Source organism: Mollisia scopiformis, assembly GCF_001500285.1.
Source record: "Mollisia scopiformis unplaced genomic scaffold LY89scaffold_14, whole genome shotgun sequence".
Taxonomy (NCBI): domain Eukaryota; kingdom Fungi; phylum Ascomycota; class Leotiomycetes; order Helotiales; family Mollisiaceae; genus Mollisia; species Mollisia scopiformis.
In genome coordinates this window covers 611772-634899 of record NW_017263594.1, presented here as the reverse complement: position 1 = coordinate 634899, position 23128 = coordinate 611772, and the positions used below count along the sequence as shown (strand labels likewise).

Here is a 23128-nt window from a genome sequence, read left to right as displayed (position 1 = left end):
TTTCTCCGAGAAGAATTGAAGGTCAGAACAGAATGTAAGGCTACACACTTTCAGCGCCATATTTGTAACTTTTGCGAACAATTTTATTGTCAAGGGCCGTTGCCCTTGGGCACTCGACGCAGTAATTCGACCAACCTTGAACAGGGACGTTACCAGCTTTCAGCCTTCAAGGACTAGGAAAACTTTTCTGGTCATTAAGACAATTTCAATATGTCTACGTCACAAAGCATCCAGCAGGCCAACATTTGTTGCCTCTAGCCTCTCCATGCCCATTCATCCCCTTGCTTCTGCCCTCGTGACTTTGCTCATTTGCCCGGAGGGCGGAGATTGAGGCTGCCGTCACAGTCATGATGCAGCTGGTTTAGCAAAATAAATGAACGCAAAGGATAGACGACGATAAAAAGAATGAGAAATGCATAGTACAGCGAGACAAAAGTAGCTTTTATTGTATGTGAGCGCGTCCCTGCAAGCAGGCGGTGCAGGAGTCTGCAGTCGAGACTAACGGACGAGAAAATCGAGTCCCCCGCAAAGAATTCCATCATTCAAAAGCTCCGTACTCCGCTGCATGCCAAATCTCAGGCGAAAGCGAGAAGCCCCAAGTCCTTCAGTTCTTACCGCAACAGACTTTATATTTCTTTTTACTTCCGCACCGACAAGGATCATTTCGTCCAATTTTCGTGCCAGCGGTCGTACCATGGCCAGCTGTGGGCATACTAGGATGACCACTTGTAGGATTTATGACAAATCCAAGCTCAGGGACCATTCTCATAACCGATTTACCAATCGTCCTTGCGCTGACTCCGTCGCCATCCTTTATATCCAAATCACCACCCTTCTCCACAAAGAAAGTCAATGCATCAAAAGTCTTCATCTTGCCCTCAGTACTGAAGTCTCGAGCCATGACAATGTCATGCGCAGCTGTGCAACCATATCGATTTCTTTGGTTGACCTGAGCCCCGCCTTGCAGCATGATCTCGGCAAACTCTTTATCCCAATAAGGCTTTGTAGAAATCGAATACATGAATGTCGTCGTGCCGCTTAGATCTGTTATATCAACAGGAACCTCGGCCTCAAGGGCGAGATATCGAGCGATTTGTAAATAGCGTGGTCGTGATGGGGGATTTAGAATTGTGAGTTGGAGAATGAAGTTGAAGACGGGAATCTTGGTCTGCAATTTCTTGTCTAGCCTTTGCAATATCAGACTTCTTGACCCGATTTTCGAAGTTGTCGCGCACTTCCTCGATCTCTGCGTTCTGAAGGAGGATGGCGAAGTCGTCAAGATCGCTGGCAGAGAAGGTTTCGGACGAGCAGAATGCGCGGAGTCTTTGGGACTCTATCCCAGAGAGGACATGCGTTCCACTAGGTAGATTTGACATCTTGTTGTGAGGAGGCTGAGTTGACGCGTTGTAAAATAAAGAGAGACGCGTCGTTGTGATTACCCGTAATAAGCTGGATTGTAAAGAGAAGTTCTGCCTTAGGCTATAATCTCGAAGTTAATTAGTTCGAATTGCTGTAGTCGAATGATTGAATATTGGACATGAAAGAGTTTGTAATCACCTTGCGAAGCGGAAGTTTTAGGTAATCCAATATTCAGCAACGCCTTGATCGAATGTGGCGCTACAATGGCTTTTTGGTTCACTATTTAGGCAGCTGAGCGGCTTGTGGCTGCTGTGTGGCTTTAATTGAAGCAAGATTGGCTGTTGCCCGTAGCCACCGGAGAGTGCGGCTGAGCGCAGTTGCGCAACACGTAGGCAGGTCGAAACATCCGTCCTTTCAGCTTCTCGCTCTTTTATTGATGTCGTTCAATGATTGAAACCATTCAACATGGAATTGTGCAAAGCGCTAGCACTGACCGTTATCGTCTTCGTCCGTTTGGCAGGAGCCGAAGCCCAAAACTCAACAGCGCCGGTTTTAGGTAGCAGTGTTATGAAGAATGGGTGGCAGAATGGCCCGAATCAGCGTGGAACAATAACAATCATCTGGAGCTGCCTATCGACGATCTTGGCATGCAACTGGACTATTCTCCACCTCAACGTACCGGGCAACAAAGATAGCTTACTTATTAGGATAAGACGCAAGGCAAAATGGATGCTCATCACGATTCTGTTCCCGGAATTCATCTTTTCGAAGGCAATCTGTGAACTTCAAATGGCAGTCGATGACCTCTACGCTATGAAGCAGATGGGGAATACCGTATGCTGGGAGGTCGAGTTCGGCTGGAAACTGAAAACTCTTCATGCAATGCTTCATTTGATACGGAAACCCTTCATGCCCGAAGAAACAGCCTACAGCGAGTCTCTTTCTATTTCTCCAGCATCTCCATGTGCTCCCAAAGTCAAAACAGTAACTCATCCAAGCGCTCAAGCTTTCGATCCACGACTACTACGAGGCAAGAGGAGAACATGGACATTGACACATTCGTATTTTGCCAACATGGGTGGCTTCGAGCGATACAAAGACCTTCAAATCATGCCTCTCACAGCCAATGCTTTGGTACACTGCTGCATCGGGAAAGATCACGACCCGCTTCCCGCTTTGAGTCTGCAGAAGGAAGATATTGAGGACAAGTCGAAAGCCGACGGTTTTGTCAAAGCCGTGGCTGTGGCCCAAATATCATGGCTTATACTTTCTGTGATTGTTCGAGCTCATAAGAGGATGCCAATCAGCCAGGTCGAGATCTGTACTGTTGCATTTGCTGTCTTGTCAGTGCTGACGTATCTGGCAAATTGGTCGAAGCCAAAAGATATTGGGGCCCCAGTTCGATTCCGGGTTGCGCTCGACACATACAATTGCGAGGCCTCCAAGTTTACTGGCACACCCATCTTTCACCGACGCATGCTTGCACCATCCGAGAACTTCAATCCAGCAGGCGTTTCGCGGATCAAAAATGATTTTGTTCGTTTGGAAGGATACATTCCACCAATGGCAATCAATATGTCAATTGCCACTATCATCTTCGGTGGTCTTCACTGCCTGGCTTGGTACTTCCAGTTCCCTACAGACGCTGAATTAGGCATCTGGATGGGTACCGCGGTTGCGAGTGCCACTATTCCCACAGCCGCTTTGATGATCAATACTGTGGCCGCTTGGTCCATCGACCGATCAAATTCAAATTGCTGGAAAGCTTTCAACGGTCCCGAGGCGGTCTCGAGTAATGAGATGAGGTCTTATATCAAGGACACTCTCAGATTGACAAAAAATCAGGAGCTGTCAGACAGTCAGCAGCACGTCAAAGACCACTGGGTTTGTGACCCAATTTTGGATTCATCCTCTTCTAGAAACCTACTAATGCTTCTATATAGATCGACCTGATCAAGGACCTGGACTACTTGAAATCAGACCTAAGCAATAGCATTCGCTCGCGATTCCGCGATAAAGTGTTCTTTGCCACCTACAAAAATTTCATAAGTCGATGGGAGCATTATATTCCACTTCATTTAACTTCCGAAAGCTTCGAAAATTCGATAAAAATAAAACACGTCCCTCGAATCATGAGTGCAAGACTCCAGGATACTGAGGATCTTGAGCTTTTGTTCGCCCTGATTAACATTAAGAAATTTGTTCATGATCAAGAACACAAATTGAACAAAACAACAAGACTTTGGCAAAAAGTTTCGACTTTCTGCTTCATCATTGCTAGCATACTTTACGCCGCTGTCAGATTGACCCTACTGGCACTTGCTTTTGCGGCACTGCGATCTATGCCGGAAGGGGTGTTCACATCAACTTGGACGAGATACCTGCCAAATATTTCTTAATTCGTCTAGTTCTCTGCTCGGCATATCCTCCTTCCATTCCCTCTGATTAGTGTTACGCAAAGAGCGGTATGCTCGCATCAGCAGGCCCCAAATCGCCAAATGAGGTTACAGAATGTGCTTTCTTACGACTCACTTAGCTCAACCCAAAATCAGTGATGCCACGTGCAACACGAGGTGGGGAGAAGATAGATGCTGTAGCCGCGAAGGGAAAGGTGTGATCGAAGGCTGTTGCATTAGCGCTAGCCTGAATTAGTGACAACATTGCTAGGTTGTACACTAACTGGTGTCATTGCTAGAATAGTGGTATTGGTAGCTTCAAAGAGAGCCGCATTTCGATGAAGGTATTCGAGTGGCATAAAGGGGTATCGTCGAAAATCCACAAAGCCAAACTGTAGAATCTCAGTGGCGCCCAGTAGGTTCTGTCGAGCCACATGTGGATAGCTCATTGCGCGTCGTCGCTGTTCGTTCTTCAGCTCTTTGATACGAGCAGCAGAGGTTTCAAATTCGGCCGTGAAGATATTGTCGGCGGAGTACAAGGCCCTTGCTTCTATATATTGTTAGATCAAAACGGCATATTGAGAATGTTGAAATTACCTAAGCACATCTCTCGAAGGTTGACAAAAGCACCTGCCTCATTAAGTGCCCGAGCAAGAATTCCGAAGGCTTCGAGATGAAGTTCCTCCACACTTTTTCCAAAGTAGACAGGTCTTGGAAAAGATAGCAGGGTCCGACATGCTAGTATGGTCCGTGGTCTGTTTCGACTCCACGAACTCGGCTCTTGCTGCAATACCGACTCCTTCTCCGCTGAGCATAGCTGTGGAGAGCTTTTGAGACTTTCTCGCGTCTCCTGCGGCTAACTGAGAAGTGTACGATGTCAGCAGACGATCAACAAGTGTAAAGTTCCATATGAACGGTCATACCTCAGGATACCCGATTTCTAGAAGCAAAGATGCTCTCAAGCTCCAATGAACTGGATTGTAAGGCATTTCCGTGAGTTGTACTGTTATTTCGACTATGGCTTCGAAGATCTACCAATGAATCATCATCAGTGCTGCAATAAAGTTGATCTGTTGGGAGTAAACTTGCCGTCGTGAGCTGTGCGGTTGATTTGTTTTTGACTTCTGTGCCTGCATCTCTGGCAGAGAATTTGGGATCCAATTTCCCTACCATGACTTGGAAGATTTGGTCTGACGTGAGGATCTTTGCGTACTGCTTGTGCTGCAACAGTATTTCTTGGGAAAGCTTGGAGGTAAAGGACCTCGACGAGAGATATTTGGTGCAAACGGACGTGAGTGCTCTGTTTGCCGTGAGTCACAGGTGCATAACTAGGATATTGATTGGGAGGCATTGCTCCTCGTCGGGGTTACACAAAACGCCACGATTAGGTAGCTACCTACTCGGTCATCCAAAAGAATCATGCTTTAAGGGACTTTCGAAACGTACTAAGCATATTGATCTCGGGTGATCACAGTAATATCTTTAAGATTTCTTCTCGTTCGTTCTCATCCTTGTCTTCAAGGTTGGGCGATTCCAAGTGCGAGTCAAGTTTAAGCACTTTTCAACTGAGTTAGACTTGGACTCGGCAACCTTTGCTTAAGATATTATCGCTTCATTGGGCTAAGCTCACGAGCTAAACTTAGATAGACTTGGATTCAAGCCCTGCCAAGTATAGACTTGAATCTGATGCAAATTAGACTTGAACTCGCCCTACCTTGCCCGTCTTCATCCTCATCGTCTTCGAAGACTTGTGATGCTTGACCTAGGTACCTTCAGTCACAAGCACACTCAAGATCTGACGCAATCACGTACCGGAAAATTGGAATTTGCGATAACAGTTCCAGAATCCAAGGGACAGTCTACGTGGTGGGGGTCCAAGCCTCGAGAGACGAAGTGCCGTAAGATTGACGAGAATGCTCTTTGAGTTCTCTCATATCTCAAAGATATTACCTTTCTCACCTTTATTCTCTCCCCATGCTCTCTCGAAACTTAATATCTTGTATCGCAATTTTTAAAGTACTCGATTTCTATTCCGGCTGTTCGAGGACTTTCTTCGCATAATAACCTTTGAAAAGTGTGAGACATTCGGGTGCCCAAGCCCACCAAGCCAATTTCTTGCGCACTAGCTCTTGCGCCCAAAACCTCTAATCACTACGCACGTTCACTTTCACAAACAAAAAACAATCAAGCTAACAAATTGTAGATAATAATACATTCTCTATCCTACATCAACATCAACACTCCATACTTACCTCTCATCGCATCTCCGACTCCTCTCAGCAGCACTTCATTCAAAATCTCTGATTCCACCGCATGCACTACAGCCCAAGCGCCGATACTCACCGCAAACAGTGCACTTCTTCTTCTGCGTGTCCGCCAAAATCTTCTCTAGGACCTCCAGCGTCTTCTTCTTTTGCTCATCATCCAACCCCTGGGTTAAGTCATGGAATCTAGACTTTGGCTTCTCGTCCGTAGACGTGTCTGTTGGGTTTGTAGATAGTGCGTTGCGTAGCTCGGCGACGCTGAGGTGGAGGTGATGTTCGAAGTCGGGGTTGTTGAGGATGAAGTTGATTATGCTGTTGGAAGTCATTTTTGGGTTAGACGGTTTTGTTGAGGTTTGGTTGAGGTTTTTGGGTATGTTGATTTGTATGGTTTGGATTGAATTTCAAGGTGGGAGTTCGGTATTTTATGCTTGCTGGGTTGTGGTTGTCTTTAGTGCGATTCGATACATTGCTGTTATAATGCGTTGTTATCAAATGAATGGAGACTCTTAACAATGGTGACAATAGCCCTGTTCAATGTTACGATACATTATTAGTAGAACAAAGAAAGCTTCTGTCAATGGCAGAGTGGCCATTCAGTCAGCTAGCTGATCAGCGCTGAATGTGGTGAAAGGTCAGAGTCTTTCAGTATCCAATTGTCATGCGTCTTCCTTTGTTCGCGTAGAAACACCAATAAAAAATCTGCCCCTTTTTCGAAGCGGAATCTTCAAAAATTCAGAAAGAAAGAAAGAATCCTATGGTATCTCACTTGTTTGTATGCACAGAATCCTGATCGACGTCTTCTACCCTTATGAACCAGGACATAGCTACCTGGTACTTTCTCTGTAGCTTTTACTGCGCTATTCCAGTCTGTAAAAGTGAAGAGGAACTTATCTCGAGCCTCGGGAAATTAGCCCCTGAGCTTAGCGAGCCGAGGTAGCGAGCGTGCTCGTTTGCACGCCTCAAGACCACGAACTCCCTGCACTTTCAAAAACGAATCACTTCTCGTTGTAGCCCTTTACCTAGGCAAGTATAGCAAGCTATATTCCACACAGATAAATTAAAGAATGAGCCATTTTCGGAAATCTCTCAAAATGCCTCCTCCCCGTATCTCTCGTGCGGAAAACACGAAACATCCGGCAAGAGGCTAGGGAACTACTGCGAGGGATAGACTAGATGAGAATAATGTCAAGTTATCAAGGAAAGCGGGGTGTGGTGCATTAGATCGTACTGATCAACACAAATATCGGTGCTGTGGCACAAGGCGGGAGAATTGAGTAGTCACGTGCTCCGACACAAGCTTCCTATCAGGTAAAGGGAGGTGGAACTAGCATCTGGGTCTTGTGTAATGAGGCATTAGAAAAATGTCAATTTTATTCTTGTAACTAGCCGGATACACAGAACTCGCTACCAGAAATACAGAGATGAAATAAGCGAGTTCGTGAAAAGGGGCTGGGTGACGTTACCCACGAAACTCTCCTGTACCATATTTCATTGGCATAACGAATGATTGGAGACAAGCCGTAAGCATGCAATTCAGCCACTCTCTTGGAGCTGAACAACAGAGCATATGCTGACCTGTGCCCATGTCCGGAACTTCCGGCCGGAACGGAAACTTATTACAGCTTCGGCTCGGGAGACGTCAAACATGCGAACAGAATGGGGATGAGCACCATAATAGACCACGAGCATGGGTTAAGCTTGGTGTTTGCATAGCGAATGGCTATCAACGTCTCGGGTTACTTGGTCGTAGCTTGTGCTGCATACCCCGCAGTGGCTCAGCCCAGCCCTATGAAAGTGTACCATGGATAGGGGTTCAACGACTACACATTAGACTACAGTCTAGACAAACGCTGAAGAAACATTTGTCACATGTATCGACGGTCTCACCGTTGTGCAACCCAACCACTGAACGCCAAGAACTGAACCTTGAACCAACCTGGAAGTACTGTGAACGCACGTGATCATCTCACCGAGCACATCGAGTCAGATCTTCATGTGAAATCAAACAAGAAACCGTTTCGCTCCATAATACCTCTGTGCGCCAAGAAAAACAATTACTTTCATCTCATGGGTAATAGTTGCAAAAACAGGGGTCGATTATTTTGTGGACACTTTACTCAAGCAAGTAACGATTCACCAATTTTCTAAATATCATTGGATAATGTCCCCATGCAATCGAAGAAGCCTCTCGAAGGCTTGGCGCAACTATTACCACCGTGATGAAGTACCTGAGAGCTGAAGGAAGTTGTCGGACGCACAAGAGAGGAGAGAGCCAAGAGCCAAGTCCTCCATTACCAAGGCATTCCAGGTTGGCCCCTCACGCGCGACACAATCGGGTCCCACACCCGCCGCCACGAACGGTCTAGCTCCGCTGCTCAGCCTCGCAACCCCTCTACCCAATTCGACCAGCGAATTTCGCGCAGACGAGACGATCCCTTAACTATCATCATCACTCACTCGCATATTTGCTGCTACGTATAATATATCTCATCTCATGTCTAGATAAGACGACCTCTCTCATTTCCGTCGAGTGAGTGGGGAGCGGAGGTTGTTTATTCTACGTATTTGTCTCGTCTCACTTGCCAACAAACAACGCGCGCGACACAGTTCGAGATTCTGATAGCAAAGGGAAAGTAACCTTAACCGCCGTCCTCGCCACCCACCTCCCTCTCCATCCACGCGACCCCGCAATATCATGACCTTACCACTACAACCTCAAAACCTCTATCGCGAACGAAGGACGACGGCGCAACCATGAGTTCGCACCGCGAGAACACGCAGGCCTTTGACCCCGCGGGGAAACTGACCTTCGTGCTGCAAAGCCGGGTGCGGGAGAGAGAGCATCATCGTCGGGGCAGTATTCTGTACGTGCACGTGCCATTCCCTCCCTCCCTTCTTTCCCCCTTCAATAAGCCCCTATATATACCTATATCTAACAAGAGTAAAGATCCTACAAAAGCTACACCAAAAAAGAAGACCCCCAGCTCTATATGCGCGTCAACCACAAAATGGTCATGCAAGCGTCACCCGTCTTCAAAACTATGCTCAAACACACCTTCCTAGAAGGCAACACGCTCTACAATACGGGACGAGTCGAGGTCCCGCTGCCAGAAGACGATCCTATTCCATTCGGCGTGCTGATGGACATCATTCACGGACGAGACCGCTGGTCTCGCGTTCCCCGACAAGTCGACCTCGCGTTCCTCACTCGGTTATCTATCTTAGTCGACAAGTATGAACTTTTGCAAGCCGTGTCGCCCTTTGTGCGGGAATGGTTCGAGAATCTCCGGTTAGATATCCCGCAGGCGTTTGGGCCCGATATCACGCATTGGCTGTGCGTGTCCTGGGTCTTTCGACGGCCGGATGAGTTTAATCACGTGACGAGGATTGCGGAGCGGGAGAGCAATGGGATGGATCTTGATTCGTATTCGGGGGAATTGAAGGAGGATCTTCCGATTCCGCAGAGAGTATTAGGTATGTTGTTCTTTGTGTGATAAAGCGTAAAATGCTAACAACTACATAGAAGAAATTTCCCGGCGCCGCGAAACTGCTATCCGGCGCTCCTACGAAGTACTAGATCGCAATATCGACATGCTTCAATCCGGCTCACCACGCTGCACTTCCACGCGGCACGAGCCTCACCGCTTTACCTGCGACGCCGTCCTCCTTGGCTCACTCCTGGAATCCTCTTCCAAGTTAGGCATTTGGCCACCGCCGGAAGCACCGTATTTCGAAGTCACGTTTAAGAATCTGATGGCGGATATCAATCAGATTAATTTGACGAGCTTTTGTACGAAGATGGGGTATACGAATCAGAGCTCTAATTCGCATGGGATGAAGACGGAGATTAATGCTGCGTTGGGGAAGGTGAGGAATAGGTTGAGTGGATTGAATATGAGGGATTTTGAGTGAAGGATGGAATGGTGGAGGTTGTTTTTCGCTTCTGTTTGGATGTGAATAGGGATTGGATTCATTCTTCACACTGGATATGCATTTGCATTGGGGCGGTCGTTATTTTTGATTGATTCGCTTGCCATTGGTGGCAGCTAAGTTATGGAGTTTGGTGATTTGGATGACTCGTCCAATTGCTAAGGACGAAGGAAGCTATTGCAACGGGGGAGACATGAGTTCGTTCCAGCCAGTATGTCAATATTTGACCCAATTTCCTCTCCGAGAACAATATTCCATGCATTGAAGGATTTTCGCCGAACTTATACGTTGCAACATCTCAAGGCAGAAAATCCTCCAACGTGAAATCCTTCAAGTTTTGTACCACCCCTTTGACACGGAGGCGGATCGCTGACGCAGCATAATGGCCGTAACCAGATGTAGCCGGTGTAAGGTCGGGTCCTTGAACATTGATATAGTCGCACAAACTTCTCAATTTCAATGGCTCCATGTGCATCTGTAGGGAACGAATCGAATGTCCTTCATATGGAGGTTCGGGCGCTGGCCAAATGCTCGCCTCTGTACAGGCTTTGAGCAAGCATCCAAGAAGCATGGCATCGCAGTCTCTTTCGAATACTTGACCGCGTGCTGAAGCGCAAACCGATTTTGGACTCGACTTCTCCAAGAGGTTTATGAAATATTCCAACACCTTATATATGGCCTGGAGTGTCTCGACTCTGCGACATTGTATGGCATCTAACAGTCAATATCAAACCAAGATACCAAGGATAGAGGCTTTCTGAAAAGCTTACCAAGTACGGTATGGGGTATTGGAATACCTTCATCTAGATTCTTGAAGAAGGCGGGGGTGCTGTTTCGAAGCAAGATTCCCGTAACTTCCTCGAACTTTTCATCATGACGGAACACCCAGGCGATGCTGAGCCACATCATCAATTCATCTGGTCTCTTTGCGCTCATTTCTTCAGTGGCTTCTTTGATCCAACTATCGGAGAAGACCGCAACCGGCTCCTGGATCTGATACTTGTCGACAACCGCGGACAGCAGAGCAAGCAGCTTGAGAGGGACAACCTTCGGCACGCGTCGTCCACGATTATGGATGATATCCAGAATGATGGTAAAGACAACTGGATCATCATCAGGGAGCGGGATGTCAACTTTTCCAGCCTCACGCAACGCGTTGCCCTCTTGGAATGAGTTTGTGAGCATTGCTTTGAACACAGGTGACGCGAGCATCATGTGCTTGGAAGACACTTGCATATGGACGTGTTCTTCTTTCGTGGGAGCTTTGTGTTTTCTGGATTCGATTAGTCATCGGTTCTCAGGCGATGGAGAAACGTCTGGGTTTCCCCAAAGGGAACCTTACCTCGATGAGCCACGGGTCGTGGATGATGTTGTGTCTGGTGTTGTGGTTGATGACGAGCTCGGGAGGATAAATGTCAAGTCTCCATCTGGATCGAAGATTTGCTTTTCGGGGGCCATTTTGAGAACCTTAAGACAGTGGGAGATAATCTCGTTCGTTCCTCTGCTTTTAGTCGAGCGTTTTGGGAAGGAAGTCGGGGATCCAGACAGACAGTGTTTAATTCAACAATGCGTCAGTGATGGGGGCGACACTCCTGAGATTGAGGATTCACGAGATCAAGTGAATCATACAGAATGGTTGCATAAGTTCTCGGGCGTTGATGATTACTTGTGGTACATGAATGGTCGAGTTGTTTAATGGAGATGTGCAAACGAAGGGAAGTCGATGCCGCGCACACGCTAGTCTGCATTCGGCTGTAGTTCTTTTTAATGGAATTAGCAACGTCACGTAGTAACCTAGGAAGATAGTTCATCTCAAGAGAATGTTCATTTACTATTGTGACAAAGTGTAAAGTCTCTTAGTTCTCGCCCTTGGAATCCTGCTCAGCGCAATCCTTCGCGAAGACTCCAATGTCCAATCCACCCTGCAGGTAAAGCTCATTGCAAACCTCCAAGATATCGTTTGCGACCCAATGTCCTTTATTATTCGACCTCTCCGGATGCAAAATATCACATAGAGATATGACATTCAATTCCGCAATCCTTTCAAGCACACCCTGCACTGAATGCCCGGTATATGGGCGTTTGGGAGTGGGCCAGATGAAGCACACAGAACAAGCGCGGATGAGGCTTCCAAGGACCTGAGTATCGCAATTCCGTCGAGTCTCTGTGGTGCTGGTGCATGAAACGCTCGATGGAGTCTCGGTGGCGCCTGTGCATGAAACGTTCCATGGTTTTTCATGATAGTGGTCTACCCAGCCAGACACCTCTCTGAAGATTTCGGAAAGACACTTCATTCTACGGGCGTCGATTGCATCTAAAACTGGTGAGTAGGAGAAAATGATACTGCTTCATCGCATAGATGCAGTCAGGTAGAAGGTTGATATAATGCTGTCCATGCAGGAAAATATGGAGAGTTGTTGAAATATTGACTCACCAAATATCGATTGTGGTATTGGAACCTCATCGGGTACCGCAGGCAAAGGAAAGCGGGCTGCTTGAACCAAAGCTTTAGACACTTCCTCGAAAAGCACTGTGTGGCGAAAGACCCATGCGATGAGGAGCCAATGGGTCAGAACATCGATATTGCGATCATAAAAGACAGTGTCGTCATAAAAATAGGTGACGACCAAGGCCATCTCGCGGATCCAAATGTCCGAAAAGACAGCGGCAATTTCCTGAAGCTGATATTTGTCGACAAGCATACTGACAATTGCTAGAAGCTTCAATGACAGTACCGAAGGGACTTTTCGACCTTTGCTGTGGATGACGTCTACAGACAAATTAGTACATACTTTCCGCAGAGATCCGAGAACCAAATAGCTCAGCCGAGAAATTAAAAGACGTTTCCATTCATACACAGCTCCCCAGGATGATCCCAAGGTTTTGCGTTTAAGATGAATACAAATTAAGGGCAAGATTTGACGTACTCATGAGGATGGTAAATGCAACACAATCGTCCTCGGGAAGCTCTATGTCGACGTGTCCAGTCCGGGCGAGAGTTTGGCCTTCCGAGAATGGTGAAGTTAACATGGCCTTGAAGACTGGCGATGCAAGCATCAAGTGCTTAGAAGAGACTTGCATAAGCACATGAGGGCTGTCGGGTTGAGGTTGGTTTGTGCTAGACACGTATCAGCGAATTGCTTCAAGTTCAATTAAACAAGAGAAACTGCGCAACCATGAGCAATTCGAAGGAAGACGTTATAAAAAGTAGAATTGCGCTTACAGTCCAAGCTCCTCAAGAGTCAGCTTCGACGTGCTGGAAAGAATGAACAGGACGTCTCCATCAGGATCGAAGATCTGTCTTTCGGGAGCCATGTTCTTGAGACGCTTTCAAATGGTGTTTTGTGGAGAGATTGCGAAGTTGTGTGAGATCGAAGAAGAAAAAATGATGTAAATCCGTAATGGGGAATGAGTTGCAAAGCGAACAGAGCTAGCGGGTTTGAAACTAGGTGAATTGAACCCAAGCTGACTTTCGATGTTTTGGAATCGGACGAACAATGCGATTTAAGGTTAAAATGAGATTGTTTAGAGAATTCATTGCATCTTCGCCAGGAACGAAAGCGACGTCGTCCTCCTAGCGGAGACCAAGACATGTTCCTACTGGTCTCGGATATTTCAAGGCTGAATGGCACTATGTCCGAACGGACAATCTCAATTAGAAGATATCAAGCTGGCTTTGATGACGGCTTTCTGAGTCTGATCGGACCAACTACAGTCTCAAGATTATCTCCAAGCTCTCCATCAAGTACAATTCCTCTCTGCAGGACCTCTATTTCACGTCTCGACCTCATAGCGGCAGCGAGTCGTCGAATTTCGGTCATGGTGTCTCTCCAAGATCCCATGCCAGCTTCACGAAGATCGTTGGCTGTCAATGATCGTGCTACCTCAGAAGGACAAATTGTTTTCGGATATTCGCGAGACTGGAGAAGCCTGTCCAGATGCGATTGAAGGATGTTCTGAATTGTTGAACAATCTGCCATAGATAATTTAGTTTAGCAAGATCAGATAGGAACAATGATGATGTGATTTAAGAAACTACGAATTCGTCAACTGAGGTGTAGTGGACGACAAAGAAACTATTATCCCCAATCGAGACTAGCGTAGCCGCACAATGACCTACGGCCGAAACTTGCGTCACCCGCCTTCCTACAACAACATCAATGTCCTTTGGTAAGTCACCGAACGCCCCCGGCCACTACCTTTAACTAACCTATGTTCAGCAAGAGATTTACCAATATCTCAAAGAGTTTCTGCAATATCGCGGAGGCTGAGTGAGGACATTGTTCCTCGATTGCTGCGTGTCATACACCATTCTATGAGCATGACTACCTCACGCTTAACCTTCGATCCCGATGGAGATCTGCTCCTACGACTCACATATACAGTGGCTAAAGAGAAAGAGAGGGAAGATAATGCGACCGGCGACTCTCCCGTGCCTTCCAACATAAGTTCCCCACTGGGCTTGTTCACAAATCTGAAACTTGCGCCCATTAGAGATGGTCACTCCATGGATGAGGACGAGGAAGAAGAGGTCACATGGGAAGTAGAAATGCTGGTGTCTGCGAAGCATTTAATGCTAGCTTCGCCTGTATTCAGAGCCATGTTTAAGCATAGTTTCCTCGAGGGAGAAACCCTGCGCTCTACTGGCAAAGTCGAGGTATCTCTACCCGATGATGACACCACTGCCATGGAGATCGTTCTGAACATCATCCATGGCCGCGTTAGGCAAGTTCCCAAGGAAGTCACCATGGATGTTATGACCGCTCTGTCGATACTTGTTGATAAGTATCAAATGCACGAAGTGGTTGAGTTGTACGTCGAGATATGGATGGTTCGACTCAAGGCTTCAGTTCCTAAATTCTTCTCGCCAGAATTGTACAAGTGGTTGAGCGTGGCTTGGGTCTTTAAACTACCCCAAGAGTTCAAGCATTTGACATGGATCGCAGTCAGAGAATCTTGTGGTAGCAATTCGATCATGCAGTTACCTCCAGACCCAAGTCTTCCTATACCAGAAGTTGTTTTAGGTGCGACTACCTATCCCGTAATACGCTTATATACTGACTTCTATAGGTGAGATCGAAGAACAGAGACGGAAGTCAATATCTGACACTTTGTCAATCATCACAATACTCAAAGACAAATTGACAGCTCCCAGCCCTGGTACCATCTGGGCTCGACCGGAAGCTGCTCGTGTCTGTACATCAACATTCGGAAGCATCGACATCGACAACAAGCGATATTCTTGCGAAGGTATGATACTCGGCACGCTTCTCAAAGGTCTTTCTGATCAAAGACTGTGGCCGCCTCCCTCAAACCCGTACCGAGCGTTCTCATTCAAATCCATTGCCTTAGCAGTCCGGTCTCTCAAAATCACGTCGCTATGTGACACAATCCAAAATGCACCTGCTTTTAAGACACCTGCTGGCTTTACATTCGGCTCTTCTGTCAGCAGTATGCAGCATCAAGCTCATGGGCAACTGAAGTGGGTGCATGATCAAGTCGATCAGATAGAGTCACGTATCATGGGGCTAGATCTTGAGATCTTTACTGGGAAAGGGCAATCAGCACTGGCCCAATCAACGGAGGCGGAGTCTTGAGTTTTCGGTCTAGTCCTGCTTAAGCTTACGGCAAAGGAGTACCATTATCCACTGAGACGTTTTGATGCGTGAGGCGAAGTTCCGAGCAAGTGTTTTGAGAATTACAAGCCTTAGCCAAGAATGGACTTGCGTACACATCCGATGGTGATATAAGCTGGGAAGGCCAAAGTCCTGGACGCGGTCTTGTAATCTAGCTCATATCTTACCAGAGGTATACTTGTTGTAATGAGCTTTTACGGATACCCTTTCATCTGATCTTATGCTTCGGGGCTACAGATGGACTCTAGCGAGATGCCGTGCCAAAGTGCGCTAGTACGAGGTATGGACTAGCGCAGCCTCGACCCTACCTACATTCGTTGTTTGCTTCTTCCAAACAGTGCCTCCACGAAGAGCAAACATGGCAGCCGACACGTTCACGTTCGATCCAGAAGGCGATCTCTTCCTACGACTTCATTATTCCGACGAAGCCGGTGTTGTCAAAGTTGAAGGCTGTACAGCTTCATCTCGAGACGCGTCCTCGGAAGAAGATGTTGTATTGATACCTGTCAGCAACGACATGGACGTATCACCTCCAGAAGATGCCAGCAAGACAGTACACATGCTTGTTTCCTCGAAGCACCTTATTCTAGCTTCTTCGGTTTTCAAGGCCATGTTTCGACCAGGATTTCGAGAGAGTCTACCCCGCGTGTCCGAAGGTCAAATGGAGCTAGATCTTCCAGACGACGACCCTGCAGCCTTCGAAATCCTACTCAACATCATTCACGGCCATGTCCGCAAGGTTCCAGACAAAATCACTCTCGAGATGCTCATAAAGCTCTCTGTTCTTGTGGACAAATACCAGGTCTTGGAAGTCACTGAGCTTCATGTTCGATCGTGGATGCCGAAGCTTAGGTTGTCACTACCCACCGAGTTCTCGCCAAGCGTCATATGTTTGATGAGTATTTCTTGGGTATTCAAAATGAAGGAGAACTTCAAGGAGTTGACGAGCATTGCGGAAAGGGGCAGCAGCTTTGATTTAGGAGAAGACGACCAAACATCACTTCTCATTCCAAGATTTATTACAGGTATCGTCCACAGCATCCCTGTTATGTCAATCAGACTAATCCTCTCATAGATCGCATTGAAGCAACGCGCCAGAATGGAATATCCATTCTTATTAGTGATATCAACAACATGATCACCGCATACAACACTGGTTCGTTTTCATGCACTACAGTATTCTCGAATAATGAAGTTATGGATGGCAACTTGGCGTGCGATGGCATGGTACTAGGCAGTCTCATGAAAAGTCTTGCGAGCTATGGTCTTTGGCCTCTACCAACAGCTCCTTACGTCGGGATAAGCATGGAGAGCTTGGCAAACCAAATCAGGAGTCTCAAGATCCTAGCTCTATGCGATCAAGATAGGTTCCAGGCTTGTACGTGGCGCACTGATCACCGTCCTGGTCATGGCTGGAAAACGTGGTTGAGCGACAAAGCCGACTCTGCCCTGTTTACTGCAGACGGTCAAGATCTCTCAGACATGACGGCGCAGAGCAATCTCAACAGATTCGGCCCTACGGAAAAATTAGTTCCTGGCAGAAGCTCGACGACAGAGGATACATTGGATCCGTAAGGCCAGCATTCGAAAGAAATTTTCTTGGCTTTTCTCTGCACATGGGTTATGAAGCATCCTTTCATACGTTATGGTCTTCATTTGCGACCTTCGGCTTGACTAGATGGACGGTAGCATTGCGAAACAACGTCCCTCAATCCAAGAACCATACACTTCAATATTTTCGTCTCATTGAAATCGTTCTATCTCGTTTCGACCGTAAGTGACATCATTGTTCTACTAAGGTACACTACATAGAGATTCCAGATGCACGATGTGCAATAGGTGAAAGACGATGCGCAATATCCATACCTCTTCGTCTGGTAGACGAGTGTAAAGTGCTCGTCGAGTCAAACTTGCCTTGATTTCAAGTGAACATCGAGGCGCCAGAGATCTAGTTTATGTTTGAGATTCCTTCAATGCATCCTGGCGTTGGTGAGCTAGCTAAGAGAAAGAATGTGGGGTAGAATAATAGTCCTTGATGATCCAAGCCCTGTCGAATCAGGTAAGTCCATTCAGCCGTCTCTGTGCTGCTTAGCAATAATCAGCCGCAGGCGATTTATAATCACGACTCTCTGCAACTAATGAGTGCATAATCCTGCAAATTTGACATACTTGCTACTTGATAAATTTACAGGGACATAGATGTCAAGTTATCCCACGTCGCCTGTATAGTACACTTGTTCGTACAGCATGAAGTCTAAAGTCAAAATGCCCGAAAATAGTGTGGGGACGATGGATGGACAAGATGACACAACACGCTCAACAAATAAACCACGAGGTCGGCCTCGAAAAGATATAATAGATACAGGTATCGAGGTGAGGTGTTCTCCATGAGTCAAATTCTATGGAGTTGACATATTTCAGCTTCGACGTGCTAAGACACGGCGCGCACAAACGACTTTCCGAGCCCGTCAACGACAGCACCTCAACAAACTGGAGCAGAAATGCAGAAGGCTTGAAGATGTTGTTGAACAGATGACGACGGCCGTTTTGGACTTCAGTGATGACCTTGACCAGTCCAACAACTTGGATCCAAACGCGGGAGAAAACTTGAGGACTGCCATGACGAAATTCGTCGCACTTTCAAAGACCGGTTCAGGGGACCCAAATGAACTTCAGCAGGATCCCCGGATTTTTGCAAAGATCGATCGTAGAACTTTCAAGCAGCCGAGTACAGAGGCTAAGCGTGCCGCAATAACAGCAATGCCCACGCCACCTACAAACCGTCCATCAAAAGCGGATTTACGCATGAATCATAATATTTGGAATCGACATACTGAATCTTCAAATTCTGCGAGCAGTGCGATTCCATACATTCTCGCAGGGCGTGATAGCTTCGCTTCCAGACTGTATTACGAGACCATAGCTCTTGTTCTTCGGTCGATGTATGGAGAGTTACCAGGAGCCATTGCAGGTCGCATGTTCCGCTTCAAGTCACGCTATTGTACCTGTGCAAAGATTCGTGGCATACTTGGCAGCGTCTTCAACATGCTGCTTCATGGCACATTCCAATCAGAGGACGTAAACACTGATATCACGGACGACAAAGCTGTAAAGGCTTTGATAGTGCATCAAATCGAGAGCTCGGGCGGATCTGAGCATGACTATCTGTCAACGTGGGAGGTTGAACGATATTTAAAGAAGAAGTGGCGTCTCGGGATTGATTCGAATACTGTCAAAGTACAAGCCAGTGCCTTGCTGTCAATCAACAACAAAACTTCCCAACACGCCGCTGTATCAGATGGCAGTCCAAAGCTGGTCTTCCCAACAATGGTTCCTGGTTTCCCTGAGACTTCTCCATCAATGTGGAATGTTGAATCTTTGCTTGAGAGATTGAAGCTGACATCCGTTTCCATTGGAGAGGGCCCAAGATGGCATATAGCAGATATCGATGCAGCTGTGGAAGCGTTTTTGACTGAGAGCAAGGAGGACGATAAATAATATACAGCACGGGAGGTACTTGCAGCCATTGAAGCACAAACGTATATAAAGCCGGGAAAAAATGACCAAAAAGAACAAGATTTTAGCAAAATATTCTACTCGATGCTTTCATGCCAAATGTGATCATGCTTTTGAGATGAAAGAAATTAAGTCGAGGGAGTCTTAGTAAGATTACATTAATCTCTGACTTCCTGCAGGACTATGTCTGGACATCAATGAGCAGACTTTTCTCTTGATGATCGAACTTTAAGCATTGGAACAATGAGATTGCGGGGCGATGAACAAATAAAGACACCTGGAATAGAATGCAGTCATGTCTTGTTCTGTTGAGGAAAGTTTAAGTTGATCGCTTAACTCATTTGACGCTAGGAGGTCGGGAAAAATAGCCCGATGAAAGATTATCTTCAACTTTTTTTGTTCCTCAATTGGAGCTCGCGACAAACTCGAAATCTGCCAATGCACAACACAACATGGCAGCTCCTGTGACCAAGCTTCAGCAGGTGAAGCTTCCCAGTGGACCTTCGCCTTTGACTCCAGAGCAACAATACTGGAAAACCTTCAAGTCTTCGCAGAATGTCCCCACTCAATCGCCCGTGAACCATATTTCGTTTCCTCCGCCTCCGAGTAATGCGCTGCTTCCTTCGAACAACGATTACTTCGTCGTCACCGCGGGTACTCGAGTACAAATATTCTCGATACGAACTCGAAAGTTGTTGAAGACAATTACCCGATTCTCAGACATCGCGCATAGCGCAGAAATCCGAAGAGATGGACGGGTCATGGTGGCTGGTGACGAGAGCGGGAAGATTCAGGTGTTTGACGTGAACTCCAGGGCCATATTGAAGACTTGGGAAGAGCACAAGCAACCAGTATGGACAACGAAGTTCTCTCCGACAGAATTGACGACTCTCATGAGCGCGAGTGACGACAGAACGGTTCGGCTCTGGGATCTGCCGAGTCAACAGAGTACTACAACATTTGTCGGACACACAGATTATGTTAGAAGTGGAAGCTTCATGCCGGGAACAATGTCGAATATGATTGTGACGGGAAGTTATGATCAGACTGTCCGACTGTGGGATCCTAGGATACCTACAAGAGCTGCTATGACGTTCAAGCACGCAGCGGCAATCGAGTCGGTGTTACCCATGCCCTCTGGGACGACCCTGCTTGCATCTGCAGACAATCAAATCTCGGTGTTAGACCTTGTTGCTGGAAAGCCGCTACAGCTCTTGAAGAATCATCAAAAGACGGTCACCTCATTGTGTCTGGCATCAAATGGCACAAGGCTGGTCAGCGGAGGACTGGACGGGCATGTCAAGATATTCGAGACTTCGGGATGGAATGTTGTAGCTGGATCCAAGTACCCCTCGCCCGTGTTAGCAGTCAGTGTCATCAGTGCAGGTGCCAACAGAGAGGATAAGCATCTTGCAGTGGGAATGGTGTCTGGTATTCTGTCTATCAAGACACGACTTTCGGGACAGCAGAAAGCGAAGGAGAGAGAACGAGCGAAGGAAATGCAGGCTCTGATCGATGGTACAATTGATGCATACGACAAGAAGAACAAGAAGCGGACCAGGGGAATCGAAAAGAAGCTCCGAGGACTGGATTTCGTGGGTGAAGGAGCCGACATCATCATTGAAGGAAACGATCGACAGAAGAAAAAGCCGGAGACAGTGTGGGAGAGAGATCTTCGACAAGGCAGATATGCTCAAGCTTTGGATACAGTGCTAGCGCAGAATAGCTCTTCTGTCACTGTGTTGACGCTATTGACTGCCTTACGACATCGAAGTGCAATGAGAACAGCTTTTCAAGGTCGAGACGAGTCTACTGTTCAACCAATCTTCATGTGGGTTATCAAACATATCACCGATCCTCGATACGTCAGTATATGCGTGGACTCAGCATTACTCCTCTTGGATATCTACTCCGAGCACGTTGGTGATTCGAGAGAACTCGGCAACAGTGTTAGAAAGCTTAGTGTTCAGGTGCGAAGGGAGGTGGAGAGATCTCAACAAGCTTGTCAGACAAGCGGAATGTTGGAGATGTTGATGACAGGCATGCCTTGAGACTTAGTCTTGAAAGACGACCAAACGAAGGACAATCTTGTCTCTTACAGCTATTGAATCGGCTTGCGCAGGGACAAACACCAAGGCTTAAGGCTGTTATCAACTGAGGTGTAAGCGAGTGAGCAGAGGCCACTATATCCAGAAGACTCATAGCTTCTGGGTGCTGTATCTTGGTCAATGTAGAATTGGTCATCTGGCTGGAAGAATATGCAGGATGGCCAGAACGAGTGTCTAGGGTCGTGTTACAATAACCGGACCGTCTCGACTTTCAGATATATGACCAGCTTCGAAGAATCCTTCAGCCGTCCTCGAACGAAGAGACTAGAGAGCTTTGTAAGACGGAAGTTGGAGCAAGTAGTAGCAGTCCTACAACTTCTTGGTATATACAGACCTCACACAAGAGAGGCTAGCAGACAATGAATAATGATATACCCAACCCTGATTACTATCAATACCAAGCGATAATTACCTCCTCGAATGTCCAAGAAAGCTCTGGAGTATGCACCGAACTTTTCAAAGCGTCAATCCCAATAATGCCCCAGGATGCAACGCCTCTATTCCGCATAACCAAGTATCAGCGACGTCCCCAAGCAGCCTCAAAAAGTTCCATACCCTTCACTACATCTCCCACAAACCCGATCGTCATCTCTCACCACGTCCGGAAGATAGACTCTTGACCCCAAAACATTCAGCACCCTCCTCTCCCTCCCAACTTCCACTCCATCTCCAAACCCCCAAATTCTCCTCAATGTCCTACCCACTCTATTTCCCTTCCACCCACAATGGCCCCAAACTTTCTCAAACACCGCTGTCAATAACACCGAGACACCCAGCGCGATGATAATCAAGCATAACACAACAAGAGCGCTGAAGAAATTGGTGACGAACTCGGCGGTGTTTTCGCAGGAGTTTTTGTTGGAGAGGGAGTGCGTGCGAGTTGTGCAGTGTTTGCTGATGTTGAATGGATCGCTGGAAGACGCGAGGAGGAAAGCCAGGACGGGGATGCAGAGGATGAGGACGTTGAGGGGCAGGAAGGTTGAGAGCCAGAGGGATTTGAGGAAGGTTGGTGGGAGGAGGGATTTGCGTGGGCGGATGAAGATGTTGCGGTTGGTAGTTGTATACATGGTTGATGATGAAGTTGAGATGTTTCCTCATAAGAAGTTAGATTTAGAATGGTTGCGCCGTGAGAGAACTTACGTGCGATTATGTGTTACTAGTCGGGTGATGAAAGCATGCTCTTTTATTTTGATGTTGCGAAGTTCATCGAAAAGCAGTTATGCTAAAGTGTCTACTGACTGGAAGTCATCATTCCTTCCTTCTTGGGAGAATGCGAAAGTAAATTCACCATTTGGAAGAGTTTTCCGCAGTCCAAATCACGGATTACCAGGAGGTAAGTGCGAGATTTGTTGATAAACAAACTTTATTTCCACAATCTTGTATCTGCATGCTTAATCCTTGAAAACTCAAACCAGGGCAAGGAAACTCGTTGTTCGTGTCGCTGATATCGTTCAAATCATGCGAGAGAATTTCAATTAGAATTCAGCCTCCTCCGGCAGTTCGCTATTTGACATGCTCCTATTCGCAACTTTCGCGCCCCTGCTTCAAGAAGTATTATGCTGACTTGACGAATGTGAAGTCTGATGCAATGAGCCGGCGACATACCGTAGCACGATAGATTAGACAAAGCGCTCGAGACTTGCTACGGGTATGATGATTTGTATCGAAATATCCTAGGTATGGGATATAAGGAATAGAGTAACTCGCTAAATAAAAAGGGGTTGACAAGAAAGTACCGAACACATGTGAGCATTAGAAAACGGTTTAAATCCCGTGATAGAATGGCAAGGGACGGCTAAGATTCGAACATTTGTATATAGTAAGACTCCATATATTGAAATGTGAGCGAGCCTCTGTGTGATTGATTCAAATAGGCGGTGCGGGAAACCTGATCTAAGGCTGAAAGCTAGTCGACATTA

At 46.8% G+C, this 23128-nt stretch overlaps 12 protein-coding genes across 12 annotated transcripts; 6 read left to right on the top strand and 6 right to left on the bottom strand.

Annotated features, from left to right (window-relative positions):
- Nucleotides 1-604: 604 nt before the first annotated feature.
- LY89DRAFT_783089 (uncharacterized protein) lies at nucleotides 605-1493 on the bottom strand (the record flags this gene model as incomplete). Its single annotated transcript, XM_018222649.1, has 2 exons — nucleotides 1236-1493; nucleotides 605-1168 (listed from the first exon to the last, which is right to left on the bottom strand). The coding sequence occupies exons 1-2, from the start codon at nucleotides 1374-1376 to the stop codon at nucleotides 605-607; spliced, it is 705 nt and encodes a 234-aa protein (XP_018070175.1). The 5' UTR covers nucleotides 1377-1493.
- Nucleotides 1494-1824: 331 nt separating this feature from the next.
- Nucleotides 1825-3758, top strand: LY89DRAFT_670360 (uncharacterized protein; the record flags this gene model as incomplete). The annotated part of the gene is made up of 2 exons (XM_018213155.1): nucleotides 1825-3243; nucleotides 3303-3758. The coding sequence occupies 2 exons, from the start codon at nucleotides 1825-1827 to the stop codon at nucleotides 3756-3758; spliced, it is 1875 nt and encodes a 624-aa protein (XP_018070174.1).
- An 11-nt stretch (nucleotides 3759-3769) lies between these two features.
- On the bottom strand, nucleotides 3770-6345 carry LY89DRAFT_783087 (uncharacterized protein; the record flags this gene model as incomplete). The annotated part of the gene is made up of 5 exons (XM_018222648.1): nucleotides 3770-4305; nucleotides 4353-4465; nucleotides 4530-4615; nucleotides 4679-4786; nucleotides 6106-6345. The coding sequence occupies 5 exons, from the start codon at nucleotides 6343-6345 to the stop codon at nucleotides 3998-4000; spliced, it is 855 nt and encodes a 284-aa protein (XP_018070173.1). The 3' UTR covers nucleotides 3770-3997.
- A 2479-nt stretch (nucleotides 6346-8824) lies between these two features.
- LY89DRAFT_96981 (uncharacterized protein) lies at nucleotides 8825-10019 on the top strand. The gene is made up of 3 exons (XM_018223539.1): nucleotides 8825-8883; nucleotides 8962-9493; nucleotides 9543-10019. Exons 2-3 carry the CDS (start codon nucleotides 9010-9012, stop codon nucleotides 9929-9931), a joined length of 873 nt encoding a protein of 290 aa, XP_018070172.1. The 5' UTR covers nucleotides 8825-8883; nucleotides 8962-9009; the 3' UTR covers nucleotides 9932-10019.
- A 17-nt stretch (nucleotides 10020-10036) lies between these two features.
- On the bottom strand, nucleotides 10037-11407 carry LY89DRAFT_783085 (uncharacterized protein; the record flags this gene model as incomplete). Its single annotated transcript, XM_018222647.1, has 3 exons — nucleotides 10037-10663; nucleotides 10720-11222; nucleotides 11292-11407. The coding sequence occupies 3 exons, from the start codon at nucleotides 11405-11407 to the stop codon at nucleotides 10248-10250; spliced, it is 1035 nt and encodes a 344-aa protein (XP_018070171.1). The 3' UTR covers nucleotides 10037-10247.
- Nucleotides 11408-11805: 398 nt separating this feature from the next.
- LY89DRAFT_734964 (uncharacterized protein) lies at nucleotides 11806-13264 on the bottom strand (the record flags this gene model as incomplete). The annotated part of the gene is made up of 4 exons (XM_018219954.1): nucleotides 11806-12263; nucleotides 12384-12719; nucleotides 12877-13067; nucleotides 13173-13264. The coding sequence occupies 4 exons, from the start codon at nucleotides 13262-13264 to the stop codon at nucleotides 11806-11808; spliced, it is 1077 nt and encodes a 358-aa protein (XP_018070170.1).
- Nucleotides 13265-13614: 350 nt separating this feature from the next.
- Nucleotides 13615-13929, bottom strand: LY89DRAFT_587342 (uncharacterized protein; the record flags this gene model as incomplete). The annotated part of the gene is made up of 1 exon (XM_018209424.1): nucleotides 13615-13929. The coding sequence occupies one exon, from the start codon at nucleotides 13927-13929 to the stop codon at nucleotides 13615-13617; it is 315 nt and encodes a 104-aa protein (XP_018070169.1).
- Nucleotides 13930-14134: 205 nt separating this feature from the next.
- LY89DRAFT_96874 (uncharacterized protein) lies at nucleotides 14135-15745 on the top strand. Its single transcript, XM_018223536.1, has 2 exons — nucleotides 14135-14973; nucleotides 15020-15745. Exons 1-2 carry the CDS (start codon nucleotides 14265-14267, stop codon nucleotides 15544-15546), a joined length of 1236 nt encoding a protein of 411 aa, XP_018070168.1. The 5' UTR covers nucleotides 14135-14264; the 3' UTR covers nucleotides 15547-15745.
- On the top strand, nucleotides 15584-17330 carry LY89DRAFT_96922 (uncharacterized protein). Its single transcript, XM_018223538.1, has 2 exons — nucleotides 15584-16610; nucleotides 16661-17330. Exons 1-2 carry the CDS (start codon nucleotides 15944-15946, stop codon nucleotides 17158-17160), a joined length of 1167 nt encoding a protein of 388 aa, XP_018070167.1. The 5' UTR covers nucleotides 15584-15943; the 3' UTR covers nucleotides 17161-17330.
- A 520-nt stretch (nucleotides 17331-17850) lies between these two features.
- LY89DRAFT_734961 (uncharacterized protein) lies at nucleotides 17851-19083 on the top strand (the record flags this gene model as incomplete). Its single annotated transcript, XM_018219953.1, has 2 exons — nucleotides 17851-17958; nucleotides 18007-19083. The coding sequence occupies 2 exons, from the start codon at nucleotides 17851-17853 to the stop codon at nucleotides 19081-19083; spliced, it is 1185 nt and encodes a 394-aa protein (XP_018070166.1).
- Nucleotides 19084-19186: 103 nt separating this feature from the next.
- Nucleotides 19187-21256, top strand: LY89DRAFT_96877 (WD40 repeat-like protein). Its single transcript, XM_018223537.1, has one exon. It carries the CDS (start codon nucleotides 19554-19556, stop codon nucleotides 21150-21152), a length of 1599 nt encoding a protein of 532 aa, XP_018070165.1. The 5' UTR covers nucleotides 19187-19553; the 3' UTR covers nucleotides 21153-21256.
- Nucleotides 21257-21600: 344 nt separating this feature from the next.
- On the bottom strand, nucleotides 21601-22366 carry LY89DRAFT_783079 (uncharacterized protein; the record flags this gene model as incomplete). Its single annotated transcript, XM_018222646.1, has 2 exons — nucleotides 21765-22366; nucleotides 21601-21706 (listed from the first exon to the last, which is right to left on the bottom strand). Exons 1-2 carry the CDS (start codon nucleotides 22274-22276, stop codon nucleotides 21601-21603), a joined length of 618 nt encoding a protein of 205 aa, XP_018070164.1. The 5' UTR covers nucleotides 22277-22366.
- Nucleotides 22367-23128: the final 762 nt, after the last annotated feature.